This window comes from Condylostylus longicornis, unplaced genomic scaffold, assembly GCF_029603195.1.
Source record: "Condylostylus longicornis isolate FDR11 unplaced genomic scaffold, ASM2960319v2 ptg000109l, whole genome shotgun sequence".
NCBI classification, from domain to species: domain Eukaryota; kingdom Metazoa; phylum Arthropoda; class Insecta; order Diptera; family Dolichopodidae; genus Condylostylus; species Condylostylus longicornis.
In genome coordinates this window covers 570,743-586,998 of record NW_026578077.1, presented here as the reverse complement: position 1 = coordinate 586,998, position 16,256 = coordinate 570,743, and the positions used below count along the sequence as shown (strand labels likewise).

Here is a 16,256-nt window from a genome sequence, read left to right as displayed (position 1 = left end):
TTATTGTTATTATGATTATTGTAACTATCATTGTTATTATTTTTACTATCATTATTATTATTACTATTGTTATTATTATTATGATTATTATAACTAACATTGTAATTATTTTTACTATCATCATTATAATTAATATTTCTATTATTATTGTTGTTATTACACTTATTATTATTGTGGTTATTATCATTACTACCATTATTAGGGTTATTTTTCCTGTTATGAGTTCTATTACTGTTGTTTTTATTATTATTATTATTGTTATTATTATTATTATTATTATTATTATTATTATTATTATTACTATTGTTATTGTTATTATGATTATTATAACTAACATTGTTATATTATGAATTTTGGTTATACAATATCATAGCTGTGAAATTAATAAGTAATGTGCTTATTACATTAATAATGTAACTTAATGGAAATTTCTTCATGCAATTGCAGAACAGATGGATGTTGTAATTAAAGGAACGAGTTAAAGGCAGAAAAATTAATTAAAAAATTTTTTCTCCTGGATTATTATTATTTTTACTTTTATTATTATAATTAATATTTCTATTATTATTGTTGTTATTACAATTATTATTATTGTGGTTATTATCATTACTACCATTATAAGGGTTATTTTTCCTGTTATGAGTACTATTACTGTTGTTTTTGTTATTATTATTATTATTATTATTATTATTATTATTATTATTATTAATATTATCATTATTATTATTATTATTATTGATATTATTATTGTTATCATTATTATTATTATCATACTTATTAATATTGTGGTTATTATCATTACTACCATTATTAGGGTTATTTTTCCTGTTATGAGTTCTATTACTGTTGTTTTTATTATTATTATTATTGTTATTATTATTATTATTATTATTATTATTATTATTATTATTATTACTATTGTTATTGTTATTATGATTATTATAACTAACATTGTTGTATTATGAATTTTGGTTATACAATATCATAGCTGTGAAATTAATAAGTAATGTGCTTATTACATTAATAATGTAACTTAATGGAAATTTCTTCATGCAATTGCAGAACAGATGGATGTTGTAATTAAAGGAACGAGTTAAAGGCAGAAAAATTAATTAAAAAATTTTTTCTCCTGGATTATTATTATTTTTACTTTTATTATTATAATTAATATTTCTATTATTATTGTTGTTATTACAATTATTATTATTGTGGTTATTATCATTACTACCATTATAAGGGCTATTTTTCCTGTTATGAGTACTATTACTGTTGTTTTTGTTATTATTATTATTATTATTATTATTATTATTATTATTATTATTATTATTATTATTATTAATATTATCATTATTATTATTATTATTATTGATATTATTATTGTTATCATTATTATTATTATTATTATTATTATTATGATTATTATTATTATTATTATTATTATTATTATTATTATTATTATTATTATTATTATTATTATTATTATTATTGTTTTTATTAATTTTAGTACGTGTTTTTTGTTTGGCATTATTATTAATATTGTTATTGTTATTTTTATTACTATCATTCTTACTAATTTTTATATTCTTTCTTTTTATAGTAATATTGTTTTTAGTATTTATAGTAATATTATTTTTAGTTAATATCAGACCTATTTCTTATCTAAGGATTGGAATTGTTGTTTTGTAAATTAGAATTATTACTATAAGTACCTTGGCTAGCTTTAGCCGGCTGAACTGTTTCAATTTAGGATCTACCGTGATGTCTCCGGCCCCACTTGTGACGTCGTGTAAATCTTTTATGAATGCGTTTTGGACTACTTGACTCCTTATGCTCTTCATTAGAAGCCTTAATCGGAGCCGGACGAAACTCCCATTCTTGACGAGACCATTGTATTCCGTAACGATTAACTGAATTTTCGTCAACACGATGATATATTTGTTCAGATTCCAGAATCTCGTCATATATGTTGCACAGTCTTGATGAACTCATGGAAGACTTATTGTTAAAGTTTTTGAAGTTTTTGAAGTTTCAGATAACAAGTTGTTTACAGATTCACTTATATTTTGGTATAGCGCATCGACCTTTACTAACAGTGAGTTTTGATCCGAACAAATACATTCGCCAGTAGCTTGTATTTCCTTAGATGTCGATGACAACTGTCTAACGTAGTGGTTCATAATTTCTTTAAGAGTGTCCTTGAGTTGGAAATTCTGGCTTGCTTGGGCTTTTTGGAAATCTGCCCTAAGTTATTGGATTTTCGCGTTTTGAAGTTCGACCAAATCATTTACGGAAATATTTGTTCGGTCAGAGGACTTAGCCATATCTTCAAAACTAGACGAGTTGCTTGCGATTATTCCCTTTTTTTCATCATCCAGATATTTTATTTGCGATGACACATTGTCTAGGGTTGATCGAAGCGTAGAATGGGTATCCTGGCAATCGTCGCAAATGAACCATCTTTTAAGAGATTGGTGTATTTGACGCTTGCAAAAAGCCCTACATGTGACTTTTTGAGTCATTTGAAACTCTTTTTTGTCAACTCACTCTTAGTTAAAGTTTTTTACCAAGAATACTTTAATTTTTTTTCGATAATATAAAAATTTTGAATAAAAAATTTTTTTTATAAAATTTTATTTCGCAAACGTAGCAAAATGAATATTACTTTAGACCCAAAGTAAAATTTATTTTTAATTTATAGTAAAATAAAAATGCTGATTTTGCAAAATTTCGTCGAAAATAAATTTATTAAAAGTAAGTAATAATCTAATTACGTAATACTTAAATATAATTTGAATTAATTTAATTCAAAATTATTTAATACCGTGAACTACTTTACTATTGTACGACACTTTTACGAATGAAATAATTTGCAATAATTGTTGCAATAATTTATGACTTTAAAATATATTTCAATTCCAATAATTTCTATAAATTAAAGCTAAATATGCATATGAAAACTGTCAATCAAGTAGAAATGATATTGTGATGTGACAGACAATTCAAAAAAAGTAAACAAAGTGTGGAAGAAGAAACTTAATAAAAATTTCTATTTAAAATAAATTTGAAAAAAAAACAATAAATTTGAAATAGTAATACATAAGTAAATTAAAAGCAATGAATTTCACGGAGGATTTCGGTACCGGGATTGAGCTACCGAAAACTTTGCAGATTGGATGTTGGAAAATTGTGCGGATAAACTTGATGATGCCAGAACTCGAAGTTAGTATAAACATACATAATATGTATGTTAATGTGTTAAATTTAATATCTATTTTGTTAAAAAGATTAGCTTTTATGTTTAAGTTTAAAGAATGTAAAATATAATTTTGTAATTATTAAGTAATTTTGCTTTAGGTGGATGTTGTTGATAACTCGCATCATCAACCATGGTCGGGAATTTATTGAATGTTGCATCTTTCAAATGAGTATTTTAATATACTATAAAAGATAATGTTGCTTTGCTGTTTTTAAAATTTTTTATTTTAGATTCAAATACATACATGCGAAGGAATATAATTTGCAAAATCCAAACAGGGGTTTTCCTCCAAAACTTATACACATATTTTAATAAAAATCTTAAAATTAAATATTTTTCTCGAAATAATGGTTTTTAAAAATGTCGACTGTTTTGTATGAATGATTTTTTTTATCCAAAATTAATAAGAGTATAGATTTACATTGCTTAAAATTAACAAAAGTCAAAATTAGTGATAATTTTTAAGTTAATTAAAGTCATTAAAATGTTGTTTCTACATCCAGGAAATATAGTAAACCCTGTACTATAACAGATTTTTAACGGTACAGGAAATATATAGTAAAACTTGTTTAAAGATTTAAAACTCTTTTTTGGAACGGAGGTCAAAAGCAAAAAAATTTTTTACTAAGCAAAAAAATTTCTCCAAATTATCAAAAATCTTAAAATCCCTGTAACTTTGAAATGGTTCCGATTTAACACTATGTTCGGAATAAAAATTTTAAACATTTTCGACAATCTACTATATGATATATCGCTTTTAACTTGTTCCTGATTTACCTTGTTTAGTAATAAATTTCAGAATATGGAATTTAAAAGGAAGAGTTGTCGGAAATTATTTGTTTGAAGGAAATTGTTTAATATTTTTAGCTCTACTGATTTTACATTTTTTTTTAAATTAAAATTTGAATTTCAAAAAAATCGGTTGGTACAATTCATCTAAAAAATGTATTAAAAACAAAAATTTCAATTTTAACACAGCCAACAATTCTTGTCTTCCAAATGGAAGGGCACTGAATTATAGAGTAAAATTTAAAAAGAAATTAAAAAAAAAAGCAAAACAAACAACAACACATTCTAAATCATTTTCAAAACCATACGAAATAAAGTAAGAGTCAGAAAGAATACTCTAAATTTTCACAAAAAAAATTAAAAATATATCAATCGGAATACTTCGAAAACATAAAACTTTAAGAATGGCTTTTGTAATTTTTTCCGATTGCATAATATCGAAAAATGTTTTCAGCTTGGTGGCCTAATAAATATATATGGCATTAGTTTCACTTATAAGAATATAGCCAATATGAAATAAAAAATTGAATATGAAATATATAAAGTAACAAATACAAAACCGAACCCCGGGGTTTTCGTTTATGCACGCTGCGCTGAAATATTTACATTAGGACTAAAATTTCTAGGCTGCAGGGTTAAACAGTATGCAAAAACTTCAGCTAGGTTTTTTTAGTTTGCGCAGTCTACAAATTCTAAAACCTCTAAATAATCAGCCGTTCGAAAATAACATTGTTTATGAAATAGTACCGCAATACTTTTCGCCCTCCAATTCAATGCAAGATATCTTGGATCAGATGCTTTTCTTGGATCAGAAAACGCATAAAGTTTTAAGTAAATCTAAATTCACAACTTTTTTTGTCAAAAATGTACATAGTTGTTAAGTTCTGATAGATAGCAGGTAGATGTTCTTAGCAATTGTTACTTAGTCCATAACTGTGATTTTTGCCTGTTTTAATTTCTAAGTTTTGTCATATTTAAAATTATTATTTAAATTATTAAAAGTTTCATTTTTTTCTTTTTTTTTCAAGAAATAATTTTCGTATAAATAAAATAGTATTTTCTTAAAAATAAAGTTCTCAGTTCTTGGATCTGAAAAAAAAATTTTTTCACTATCAATAAACGATTTAGATGTGAGATACGTCTTATTATTTCTTGTGCTGCTTATTACTTTTTAGCACTTGTCCAAAACTTTTTTGAAAAAAAGTGCTTATTAGTTTCACTTTTTCTCCTAGCGCGGTATACTATAGTTTAAATTTAAAAAAACAAAATAGTCGTTCAAATTTACCGTTATCTAAAGTCCGATTTTTCCAAATTTTTGATGTCGTTTATTTTCTAGACCCCAGCCTCTAAAAGCCTGAAATTTTAAGGGCTTTCAGACACTAACAAATGTTTCATTTCGTTAGAAAAAAAAATTTTTCCACCCCTCTCAAGTTATCGCCTCTTGAAATTTGTAGCTTTTTCAAATTTCTATAAACGCAAAAAGCTGACGGTAAATTCCATGACAGTAAAAAACATAATTATTTTTCTTAATTCACAGAATTAACCCTTAAAATCGAGCATTATGTTAAACCCACTTTTTATTAATTTTTGCTTTATTTCAAAGACTGCATAAATCATTCATCCGAAAATATGCAATCCTAGAAATAGTATCGTATATGAATGAAAATAATTTTAATAGTTTGATAGGTTAGGTATATATAGACTGCATTTTAAAAGCAGTATTTTCACTTGTTGAAGGGAAAAGTGCTACAATAAAAACCATTGGTTTGACCCAACTTTACTTTAATAGTGTAATAGGCATACATAGACTGTATTTAAAAGCAGAATTTTCACTTGTTGAAGGGAAAGTGCTACAATACAAACCATTGGTTTGACCAAACTTTATTATTTATCATGACTTTTTTTCTCTGCATTTCGATTGGGGTTAAAAAAGGGTGTTAATTATGTTTTTGTACTGTTTCTCACAGGAGTTCTAATCAATTTAAATATACGCAATCTATTAATAATATGCAAGTGTCTGCTAATTTAAAATAAATAAATTATAGAACATTGTCGTAAATTAATCGCTCCTCTTCAAGTGTCAATTTCATTATGAGTTAAATTTTGTTTTATCACTTGTACTCTTAAAATGTTTTATACAAAATTAACTTTATAAAATTTTTAAATTATGCTAAAGTAACGTTTTGTAAATATTTTCTCTTCGCAGGTTTGGTTTCAAAACAGAAGAGCTAAATGCAGAAAGCATGAAAACCAACTTCACAAAGGTACAGTTACATAATATTAAAGTATGAATGCATACTTATATATAACCACTTCCAAAATTTAATGACAAGGACAATTTTTCGTACGTACATATTATTGTATTTCTACAAAATATGGCTAGCCATTTTACAATTCTTTTATCCATTTTGTGGTATCTTATGAATATGTTTTAAAAATTTTAAGTGAACTAAAATAGTAACAGAAATTTTAATACATTTATTTTCGATGTTATTTTCAAAGGCTGTCAGCTAAGATTGTTTCTAAAATAATCGCATGTTATATACTAACGAATTATAAATATTAAAGGAAGGAGCATCTTGGAAAAACAATTAAGTCAAATTCTTCTCTTTCAGGCATTGTCAAATTCGTAACAGGAGTTTCTTATTTGTAGTTTTAATATTTATTTATTTGTAATATTTTAAAAAAAAATCAAATTTAACCAAAATACATCAAATTTTTTTTTCTTCGAATAAATTTATTTTATAAATTGTCTGTATGTATTTTAATTCACAGTACTCTTGAATTCTATTATTATACTATTATTATTCACAGTATTCTTGAAAACGAACATATAAGGTTTATAATGAGTATTAGAAATTTTTTTAAAAAATTTCTAATACTCATTATAAACCTTATTTCACATTTTCAATGAAAAACTCTAAATAATAGAATAACTAATAAAAATATACATACATACTCGTATATACATATTATATGTGCTTTAATCACTCTAAAACAGTATTATTTTTAAAAAATTTTATCAATATGATGGTTATTATTCACTGAAGTAGATGATATGTTGACTTATTCTTCCATATTAATTTCTTGAGTTTCACATACTAATTCAATCTAAAACAATACATTTGATAAATGATTTATACTAATATTTTATTTACTGCATTCAAAGGCAACTTCATATTTTTTTTTACGATTAAATTTTCATTCTATTTAGGGTAAAATCAACAACTTCATCAACATCCACACTTAAAAAAAAAAATTAATTCCATACAAATTATGTAAAGCATCTGGCGTTAAAAAAAATTTACTATACATTTTCTTTTTATATTTTGAATCAAAATGTTATGAACATTTTAGTACTATTTGGTAAAATATTTGGAATGAAAACTTCTTCATTAATTATTAAAGTCCACTTACTTTTTATCATTTCTAGGAAAAATTTAATATTAAAAAAGTCCATTTTAAATATTGGGTGTATGGTACATTTTATTGAAGACAAACTAATTTTGCTTGAAAAAAAGCCGCTCCTGGTGTAAATATGTCACCCGAAGTAAATTTAGTTTAGAACAAAACAAACATAAATGTTTTCTTTCCAAAATTAAGTTAATAAATTTACGAATTATGAATTAAACTTAACACTGCTGAACAAATATTTCTTCTAATTATTAAAATAAATAATATTCACATACGTATGATGGAAAACATTAATTTGTTTTTTCATATGGAAACAACCAGAGAAAGGCTATTTTTCTGAGACTATCTTTATAAAGGCTATTTTAGGTGATCAGATCTTTATAAGCGAATGGCTATCATGGAATTCACATCTTCTCAAATGTTACCTAAATCCTATTTGGAGTAAAGCTTCACAAATCTATCTCAAAAATGTTGACGTTTTTGTTAAAAAAAGCAATAAAGGTAATTTATTATTACTCTGTTCTTTATTCAACATTTATAGCAGATAGCTTTATATCATTACATTCAAAATTATTCAATACAAAATAAAGCAAAATTTTTTACTACTGCAAAATTTCAAACTTCACAATCATAACACGTATCTATCTCTTTTTAGAACTAATAAGAGGTTAACCTTATTAATAACATTGCAATAATATTAAAAAAAAAGCAAAAAATAATATCATTTTTTGTTTTAGTTCTTGTTTTACTCATTTAATAATCAATATCATGTTTCTATTGTATTAAATATATGAATGGAAACTTGGAATGAAAGGGAAAGGCTTGTGAATCTCAAAACTAATGATTGTATTTGATATTATTTAGTTTTTATTATTATAATACTTTTAGAATTGGTATTTTAATGCCAACTTATATAATACATGAATTGTAGCCAGATTTGCGATAAAAAGAAATAAGGTACATAAAAAGAGAAAACGAAAAGAAAAATCATGGTAAAAAAAGAAAAAAAATTTATTCGTATTTGTTCGAAAAAATATGTTCGTATTCGTAAGATCACACATAAGGATCTATTGTGCTCCTCTAACACCCACTCCCTACCACGGAGCACGAGGCATGTCCTACAATTCATGGTCGAGGCCCACTATACTGGTGAACTCAATCAACTACCGGAAAACTGTAACTCAGCAGAGAAAAGGCCCTTAGTATTCGTATTCCTCAATGGGCTAGAGTATAGTACTACCGAAGGTGTGGTAAGTCACCTCATCCTCCACAAGGGTCTACACTTCCCAGGCCCAGCCTACTGAGGTACATTCTATGTCTGCAATGACCCGACAAGATCCCAGTGAGAATTTTCACCTGATTCCCTATAATCTTCTTGAATCTCTTCTAGTTATAATTTTCCAAAAACTTCTTAGCCTGCCGCAGCCTCAATACCCTTCCCCAGCGCTAAGATCGCGTCCTCTCTGATTCTTTTCTTAGCCCTCAACACATAGTATATAGTCCGATTCCGCAGAAGGTTTTTAGTGCAAAAAAAGATGTGTTTGCCGCTGCCTTACCGACGCATCAGTTGCCTTATTTCTTTCCACGCCCACAAGCACTGCACCTAGCACAAAGAGACCTTAATGCGCCTACTCAGTTCATAGAAGTTCTCGAGACAGTCTCATACTGCAGCGGAGGATACTGAAAATGAACTCAGCGCCTCGATGGAAGCCCGCGTTTCCAATATAATCAATTATTCGTGTCAAAGATGCCACCTTTTTACACAATTCAATGGCGTGCTACCTCAGCCTGAAACACGCTCGGAAATGTTCCCACAGGATCGAAAATTTTGGTTCTTGTCCCTAACATTCCCGTACCACCTGATGGTGTAAGATTCTACCAGATGGCCTAAAAATTTGTCTTTACCTCGTTCCTTCTATTGCCTAGGAACGATGTAAAGCTGTTTTTGAAGCTGCACTTTCTTATCATGTCATACCTAGGTAGCGCCAGGAGAGGAATCCCCTCGAGAAGACAATCTCAATCGCTTTCCTCATCATTTTAACTCAATTTCGTCCCAATCTCAGAATTACAGCCTTTGCTCCCATTTCGACAAAAACCTGCAAAGTCCCCGTTGGGTGCGTTCTCGTAGCCCCCGTGATGCAGATGTATGCGAGCATCTATCCATCTTCTGCATCTTCTGCAATCGATCCAGGTTCTTTCTAGCTATTCCAAGATCGAATATCTTTCCAGCCTCAGATTTTTTATCCAACAGAAGGAGGTACTCCAGCCTCTTTCTTCTGATGAACGGAACCAGGGTCGCCTTACTAGAGTTAGGTCCAAGATCCGCAGAGCCGAACTGTTTGTCTGGTCTGTCTAGACTATTTCCCGAAAATTCCCCTAGCGATGATAATGATGTAAACAGCATAACGTAAAATTCAAATCCATCATACGGAGTTTTTTTCCCTTGCCTTGCATATCTTCAGGGTGTCCCGCGCCACAGCAGCCTCTACCATTCTCGTAGCTAACATGTTGGACATCCAAAGAGACGTTGTATAATTTACGCCCCCATTCTCCCGGACTCCCGCAATCGGTTTATAAGAAATGTTGGCGAAACCCTCCGAGGTCTAAGAACGAACATAATACCACAAATTTGGGAATCCAGGAGGTGTATATAAGTTTTGCTCACATAAATAAGCTTGCTACTAGGCCTGATTTGAAATATTCTTACGAAATCAGCAAAGAAATATAATTCGTGAATAAATCATAATTCATAACGAATTTGAAATAAAGCTATGCTCAACGATGAAATGATTTTTTTTTTGTTTTATTTGTTTTTATTGTTGATTTTGTTCATGAACTTAAGTACTTAAAAAACCAAAAAAATGTTGCAGAATCTTTCTCAAGAGATACTATTCGAAAAAAAAGAAACATACACAATATGCGTAACAAATCCTATGCATTATTTGGATGAATTCACGTTTACAACTCTGACTGCGAGAGATCTTATCAATTAAAATTGCATTGTAATAAAACTACGAGTAAAACAGCACTACCAACAAAAACTCTGGTATCAACAAGTTTAATTTACGTTCTTACAAACTGAGTTCTCCACTAATTGAGGTTATAAACGCTGAAAAGCATTTTATGCTTTCGATTTGATAGAATATCTTTTGCAATTCTACGGACAAAAACGGAATGATTTTAGCAGCAAACATTAACCGCAAAACGACACACATGTCATGAAACTTATTTGTAGTATAGCTGCAGAAGCAGAAGTATCGCATCGAGAACAAAAACTTGAACAAACCTTTCTTAATTCAATGGAAGCTTCTTCATATAACTGCAGAAGAGCTGGATGACGTAATCAAAGAAACGAGTTAAAGGCAGAAAAATTAAAAAAATTTTCTCCTCGAACTGTACCCGCACCTGTGACCTACCGCTTTCTAGGCGGACCCTCTACTAACTGAACTACAAAGGCATGAAGAAATTACCAACGAATTGCCGAACGAACACACAACCACAAGAACATATTAGTAGACATGTGCCTGTTATGCTAATAACATTACTGAACTGATAATACAACGTGTAGTTTTATAATTAATAGATAAATTTAATACATTAATAATAAATTGGGTGTTGTGCCTATTACAAATCTCTCATCCAGCTTGGATCTATCAGTGCAGAAAGAAAGGAATCCACGCCACGTGTTGCCTTCCTCTCCCCAGGTTTGCCTAGGCGGGACTGACAGCCAAATTAAATACTTTTCAAGGCGTAAATACATAAGTAATATGGAATTACATATGACACAATTGATTTAATAAATGAATGATTAAATTAGTAGCTTTTGACGGAAACTTGAATAGAAATTTTGTATAGTAATGATTTGATTGCGGCTTTAGAAGTGCGAAACGAAGATGACCGTAAACTCGAAGATGTTCGCTCCCGACTCTCTTAAGAATATGAAATAAGCATTATGAAAAGCGGACAAATAAATGAAAAAATCAGCAATCTGCTATCGCTACAAAACAACATAATAAATTGTCAACCTCGTTTTGAATGGAATACTGACAGCGGTTGCACAGCCAACAGTTGCAATAATATAAAGTTGCTTACAAACTTTAAAATGTTTAAACTTTAATATATAAATGAAGATGTTCAATTTGTTGAACTTTTGTTTTAAAAAGTCAACGAAATATCATATAAACTGTTGAGTTCAATAAAAAATAAAGTTGGGTCAAACCAATGGTTTGTATTGTAGCACTTTTCCCTTCAACAAGTGAAAATTCTGCTTTTAAATACAGTCTATGTATAATGTATATCTATTTTTCATATTTTCTATGTATATCTATACAGTCTATGTATATTTATTTCCATTCATATACAAAACTATTTCTAGGATTGCATATATTTAGGATGATGCATACATGCAGTCTTTGAAATAAAGCCAAAATTAATATAAAGAGGGGTTAAGATAATGCTTGATTTTAAGGTTTAATTGTGTGAGTTAACAAAAATAATTATATTTTTAAATATCATGGAATTTATCGTTAATTTTTTGCGTTTATAGAAATTTGAAAAAGCTTGCGGTTTCGGAAATATAAGGTGTCAAAAATTCAAATTTTACAAATTTCAAGGGGCGATAACTTGAGAGGGGGTGGAGATGGAAAAAAATTTTCTTCTAACGAAATGAACTATTTGTTAATGTCTAAAAGTCTCTTATTTCAAGCTTCTACCGGCTGGGGTCTAGAAGAAAAACGACATCAAATTCATTATAATTTTTCAAATCTACATGCAAAAATAATAAAGCCTCATCATCATCATCAAGCATCATCAAAATTGTATGTTCATGAATGACATCAACGTTTAGGGGATAGAAATTTTGATGAGGAGAAATGCAAGCTAATGTTTAAAAGAAAAAATGACAGAGAAGAGTTTCCAAAAGCAATCAGAAAGACCAGAAAAACATCTCATTGACATAGAAAAACATTTAGTTGTCAGGGATGTTTGGGAATTTATGCCAGTAAATTCAACAAGTGGATATTTTAGTTCGTTCATAGAAATACTTAACCATTGTACTTATGTTGAATTTTTGAAAATGGGAGGGCCACAAAAGTTGATAAATTTAGGTCTCCACCTTATTCTTGTAGCTTTTCTTTATTAGCCACATTTCGCTGGCATTCTAGCAAGCCTAAGTCTGCTTTATATGTCTCTTTCAGCACCCCCATCTGAAGTTACTGTACTACCCAGGTAAGAGAACTCGGAGACATCTTCTATGTTCTTATTATTTACTTGTAGAGGGATTGTTGTTCTTGCATAAATTCCTAGAATTTTTGTTTTGTTTATGTTTATACGAAGACTAATTTCAGCAGCGTTTATCAACTTATCTTTGAAATAAATACAACATTTTTGCCTTTAAGACCGTATGAGAATTTTATTTTTATAAGATTTTTAACTCATCACAAAATTTAATAAAACTAAATCAATGATGCACAAGTAAATAAAAATTAGATATTAGACGAAATGACAGTGTACCTGAAAGAGAAAATAATATGAATTAATATGTAAAAAATATAATCAATCCTTTTTTAACAAAAATATATTACGTAATTCACAGGAGTGTTGTTAACTAAGCAAAGCCGACCAACATCAACCCAACTGGAAACTTGCCGCATAACGCCTTATACATACATGCCAACAAGAAAGCTTGCATTTTCACCAAGAGATGTTAACCGATCCCAAATAATGGAACCTAATAGTTTAACTACAAATAATTCTGCTTTTGATGTAAATATTCTTTCAGTAGCACAACAGGTAGTTAAAAATTTAATTAAAATTATAAACTGGTTCTAAAAAAATTTGGTTTTTATAGTACACGTCTGATCTAACTAATAGGAGTTCACTATTTCAATATCCTATAAATTTGGCTGCCCTTGCTGCTGTTCATAAAAAGAATTCCAGTATTGCTGACTTACGCCTGAAAGCAAAAATTCATGCAGAAGCTTTAGGAATTAATGAAACCAATTAATATAACATATTATGTGTAATAAATCTAAATAATGTAAAACTTTAATAAATACGCTTGCTGCCATATTTAATTTATTACTTACATATTATGGATATAAGTATATCTACATTAACAAAAAATTAAGTCATTTTTGTTTAGACCTCTATCCACTGTGATCGGCTCTGATTATAAAAAATGTAAAATAAATGCGGTAATAGTTTGTGACTTTAAATGTTATTTTTGAGGAAGGAGATTCCTTAGAAAAGTGTTAGATATTTTGGCTTTTCATACGCAAGTTGAAACGCTTTTCTACTACAATGTTTTCGTTATCTTTTTATATAAGGTATGCATGTATAATAGGTATGTATTTCTATTTTATTTTTTTTAAACATTTAAGCTAATTTTTTGAATCTCGAAATTTCTATAAAAATGTGTATTTTTTTTGTTCTGCTTCTTTATTTATTTCACTGAATCTGACTTTATTAGTTTTTATACCCGTACGAACGTATGTTCGAAGGGTATACTAAATTTGCCTTACCGTTTGTAACGCTAAGAGATAACGTTGTTAGATATAGACTCAAGTGTATGGTTTTGATCAGCGTCAAATTCTGAGTTGATTTAGCTTTGTCTGTCCGTCCGTCCGTCCGTCCGAACGATAACTCAAAACCTAATTGAGCTAAGTTCACAAAATTTTCACAAATGATTTATTGTAGTAAGTGCCAGAACCCTATTTAAATTGGACATGATCGGGGTACCGGTTCGGGTAGCTGCCATACAACTTCAAAATTCATTTGGCTATATCTCAGAAACTACAAAAGTTATGGTATTGAAATTTCACACAAACAAATATATTAGTAGGGCCAATGTGTCTAATAAAAGTCGTTTAAATTACTTGGCTCCTTCTGGTACCTGCCATACAACTTCAAAAGTTATTTGACTATATTTCAGAAACTATTAAAGCTATAGTATTGAAATTTTACACAAACGAATATATTAGTAGGGCCAATGTATCTCATAAAAGTCGTTGAAATTACTTGGCTCCTTCTGGTACCTGCCATACTACTTCAAAAGTTATTTGACTATATCTCAGAAACTATAAAAGCTGTGATATTGAGATTTCACACAAGTGAATATATTAGTAGGGCCGATGTGCTTGATAAAATTCGCTAAAATTTCTTGGCTCTTTCTGGTAGCTGCCATACAACTTCAATAGTAGTTTGGCACACACAGTATTTTGAAAAACACATAGTACTGAAATTTTGCATAAATTAATATGGTAATACGGCAACTTAAAGTCATAGTCTGCCCCTTAGTTAGTTATGGCACATTAATTATTCGCACATAGGATAACAAATTCGTACGGGTATCACAGAGTTGACAAGGTCAACTCTATTTTTTTTCTCGTTTTTCTATAATTTTAAATTTGCTTTTAGAGTTGCGTAGCAGATATTCGAACTCGTCAAACCACTCCATCAAAACTTCGGGGATTTATCGGACTTGTAATTGGACGTAAGATCGCCAAGTTTTAAGAATCAAGCTTATTATTTTTCCGAATATTTAAAATTTCGTTTTGGAGTTATATGGCATCTATTCGACTCTACCAAGTCATTTCAGTGAAACTTCAGCATATGTTTGAACTACAGTTGGCATATGATTACCATGTTCATAAATCTACTTTTATTATTTTTCCGAATTTATGGAACTAGCATTTTTAGTTGTATGCTAGCTACCCGAACCAGTGCAGTCATTCTGTCAAAATTTCAAAATATATTTAAAATGTAATTGGACATATGTCTTTAAGTTGTACCTCAGTTACCTGAGACAATACAAGCCGATACAACTACAGTAGCAGCAGTATTGGCACAAAAATAATAGCTTGAGTTATCGTGCGAACTAACGGACGGACAGACGGAAATATCTAAATTAACGCAGAATTTTATGCAGAACTAGAATATATATACATGTCCACATCGGAGACGACTCCTTCAAGTAGTTACAAACCTATACCAAAGTTAATATCCCCTCACGACGGTGTATAAGCTGATACACTAACTTAAAAAACTTGATGCTATATTTATGAATTTAGCAGCCGCGACATAAAAAAAATTTAAATTAATATTTTATTAGATTTTAAGTTGAAGTTATACAAAGATTAAATGTTAAATTTTATGAGAAATTAGATATTAGACACTTTGCATAGCTACCTATGCATATAATTGGAAGTATATATCATATTCAGGGTGTGTAACATCTTTTTCTGTTCTTTTCTAGCATTATATGTTTTAATTAAACCATCTTGCTTTAGATTTCGTCTCGCTATGATACCAAATTGTTGTCCATATTCAAATCATTTTCCGCACTTTTATTGACTTTTAAAAAACTCTGATAAACAGCGTGACTGTTTCTCGTCTTATAAGGTCATCAAGCTGATGATTGTAGTTAATCCTGTATGTATTAACGGCCCATAAATTTTTTTTAGTATTCTTTGTTCAAAAATTGATAGTGACTTACAGTTTGATACTCGTAGAGTTCAGCATTTTCCAGGACAGTGTTAATATATTTATACATTAGTTTTTATATATTTTCAGTTTGCTTGCCTTTTTTAGTATCTTCGATTTCAATAACTTCTAGTGCACAAAATAGCATCTATTAGTAGAACTTGTGCGATTTTTAGGGGCTACTGAGCAGTCATTCGTATTGGAAAATATTTAAAATGTGTAACTTTTTCAAATTTGCAATTTCCAACTTCGAAATTTTATATGATTCCTGAAGCTCTCATCTTCACAAAATACTTTATCTTTTGCTTATTTACAG

General features: G+C 29.0%; 1 protein-coding gene across 1 annotated transcript in view; it reads left to right on the top strand.

Moving 5' to 3' along the window:
- LOC129614449 (short stature homeobox protein) overlaps positions 1-13,517 on the top strand; it is a 64,371-nt gene extending 50,854 nt beyond the window's left edge. Inside the window, exons 2-4 of the mRNA XM_055529036.1 lie at positions 6,252-6,309; positions 13,053-13,249; positions 13,308-13,517. Of these exons, the coding sequence (XP_055385011.1) occupies positions 6,252-6,309; positions 13,053-13,249; positions 13,308-13,463 (411 nt within the window). The 3' untranslated portion in view covers positions 13,464-13,517. The remainder of the gene's footprint in view (positions 1-6,251; positions 6,310-13,052; positions 13,250-13,307) is intronic.
- Positions 13,518-16,256: the final 2,739 nt, after the last annotated feature.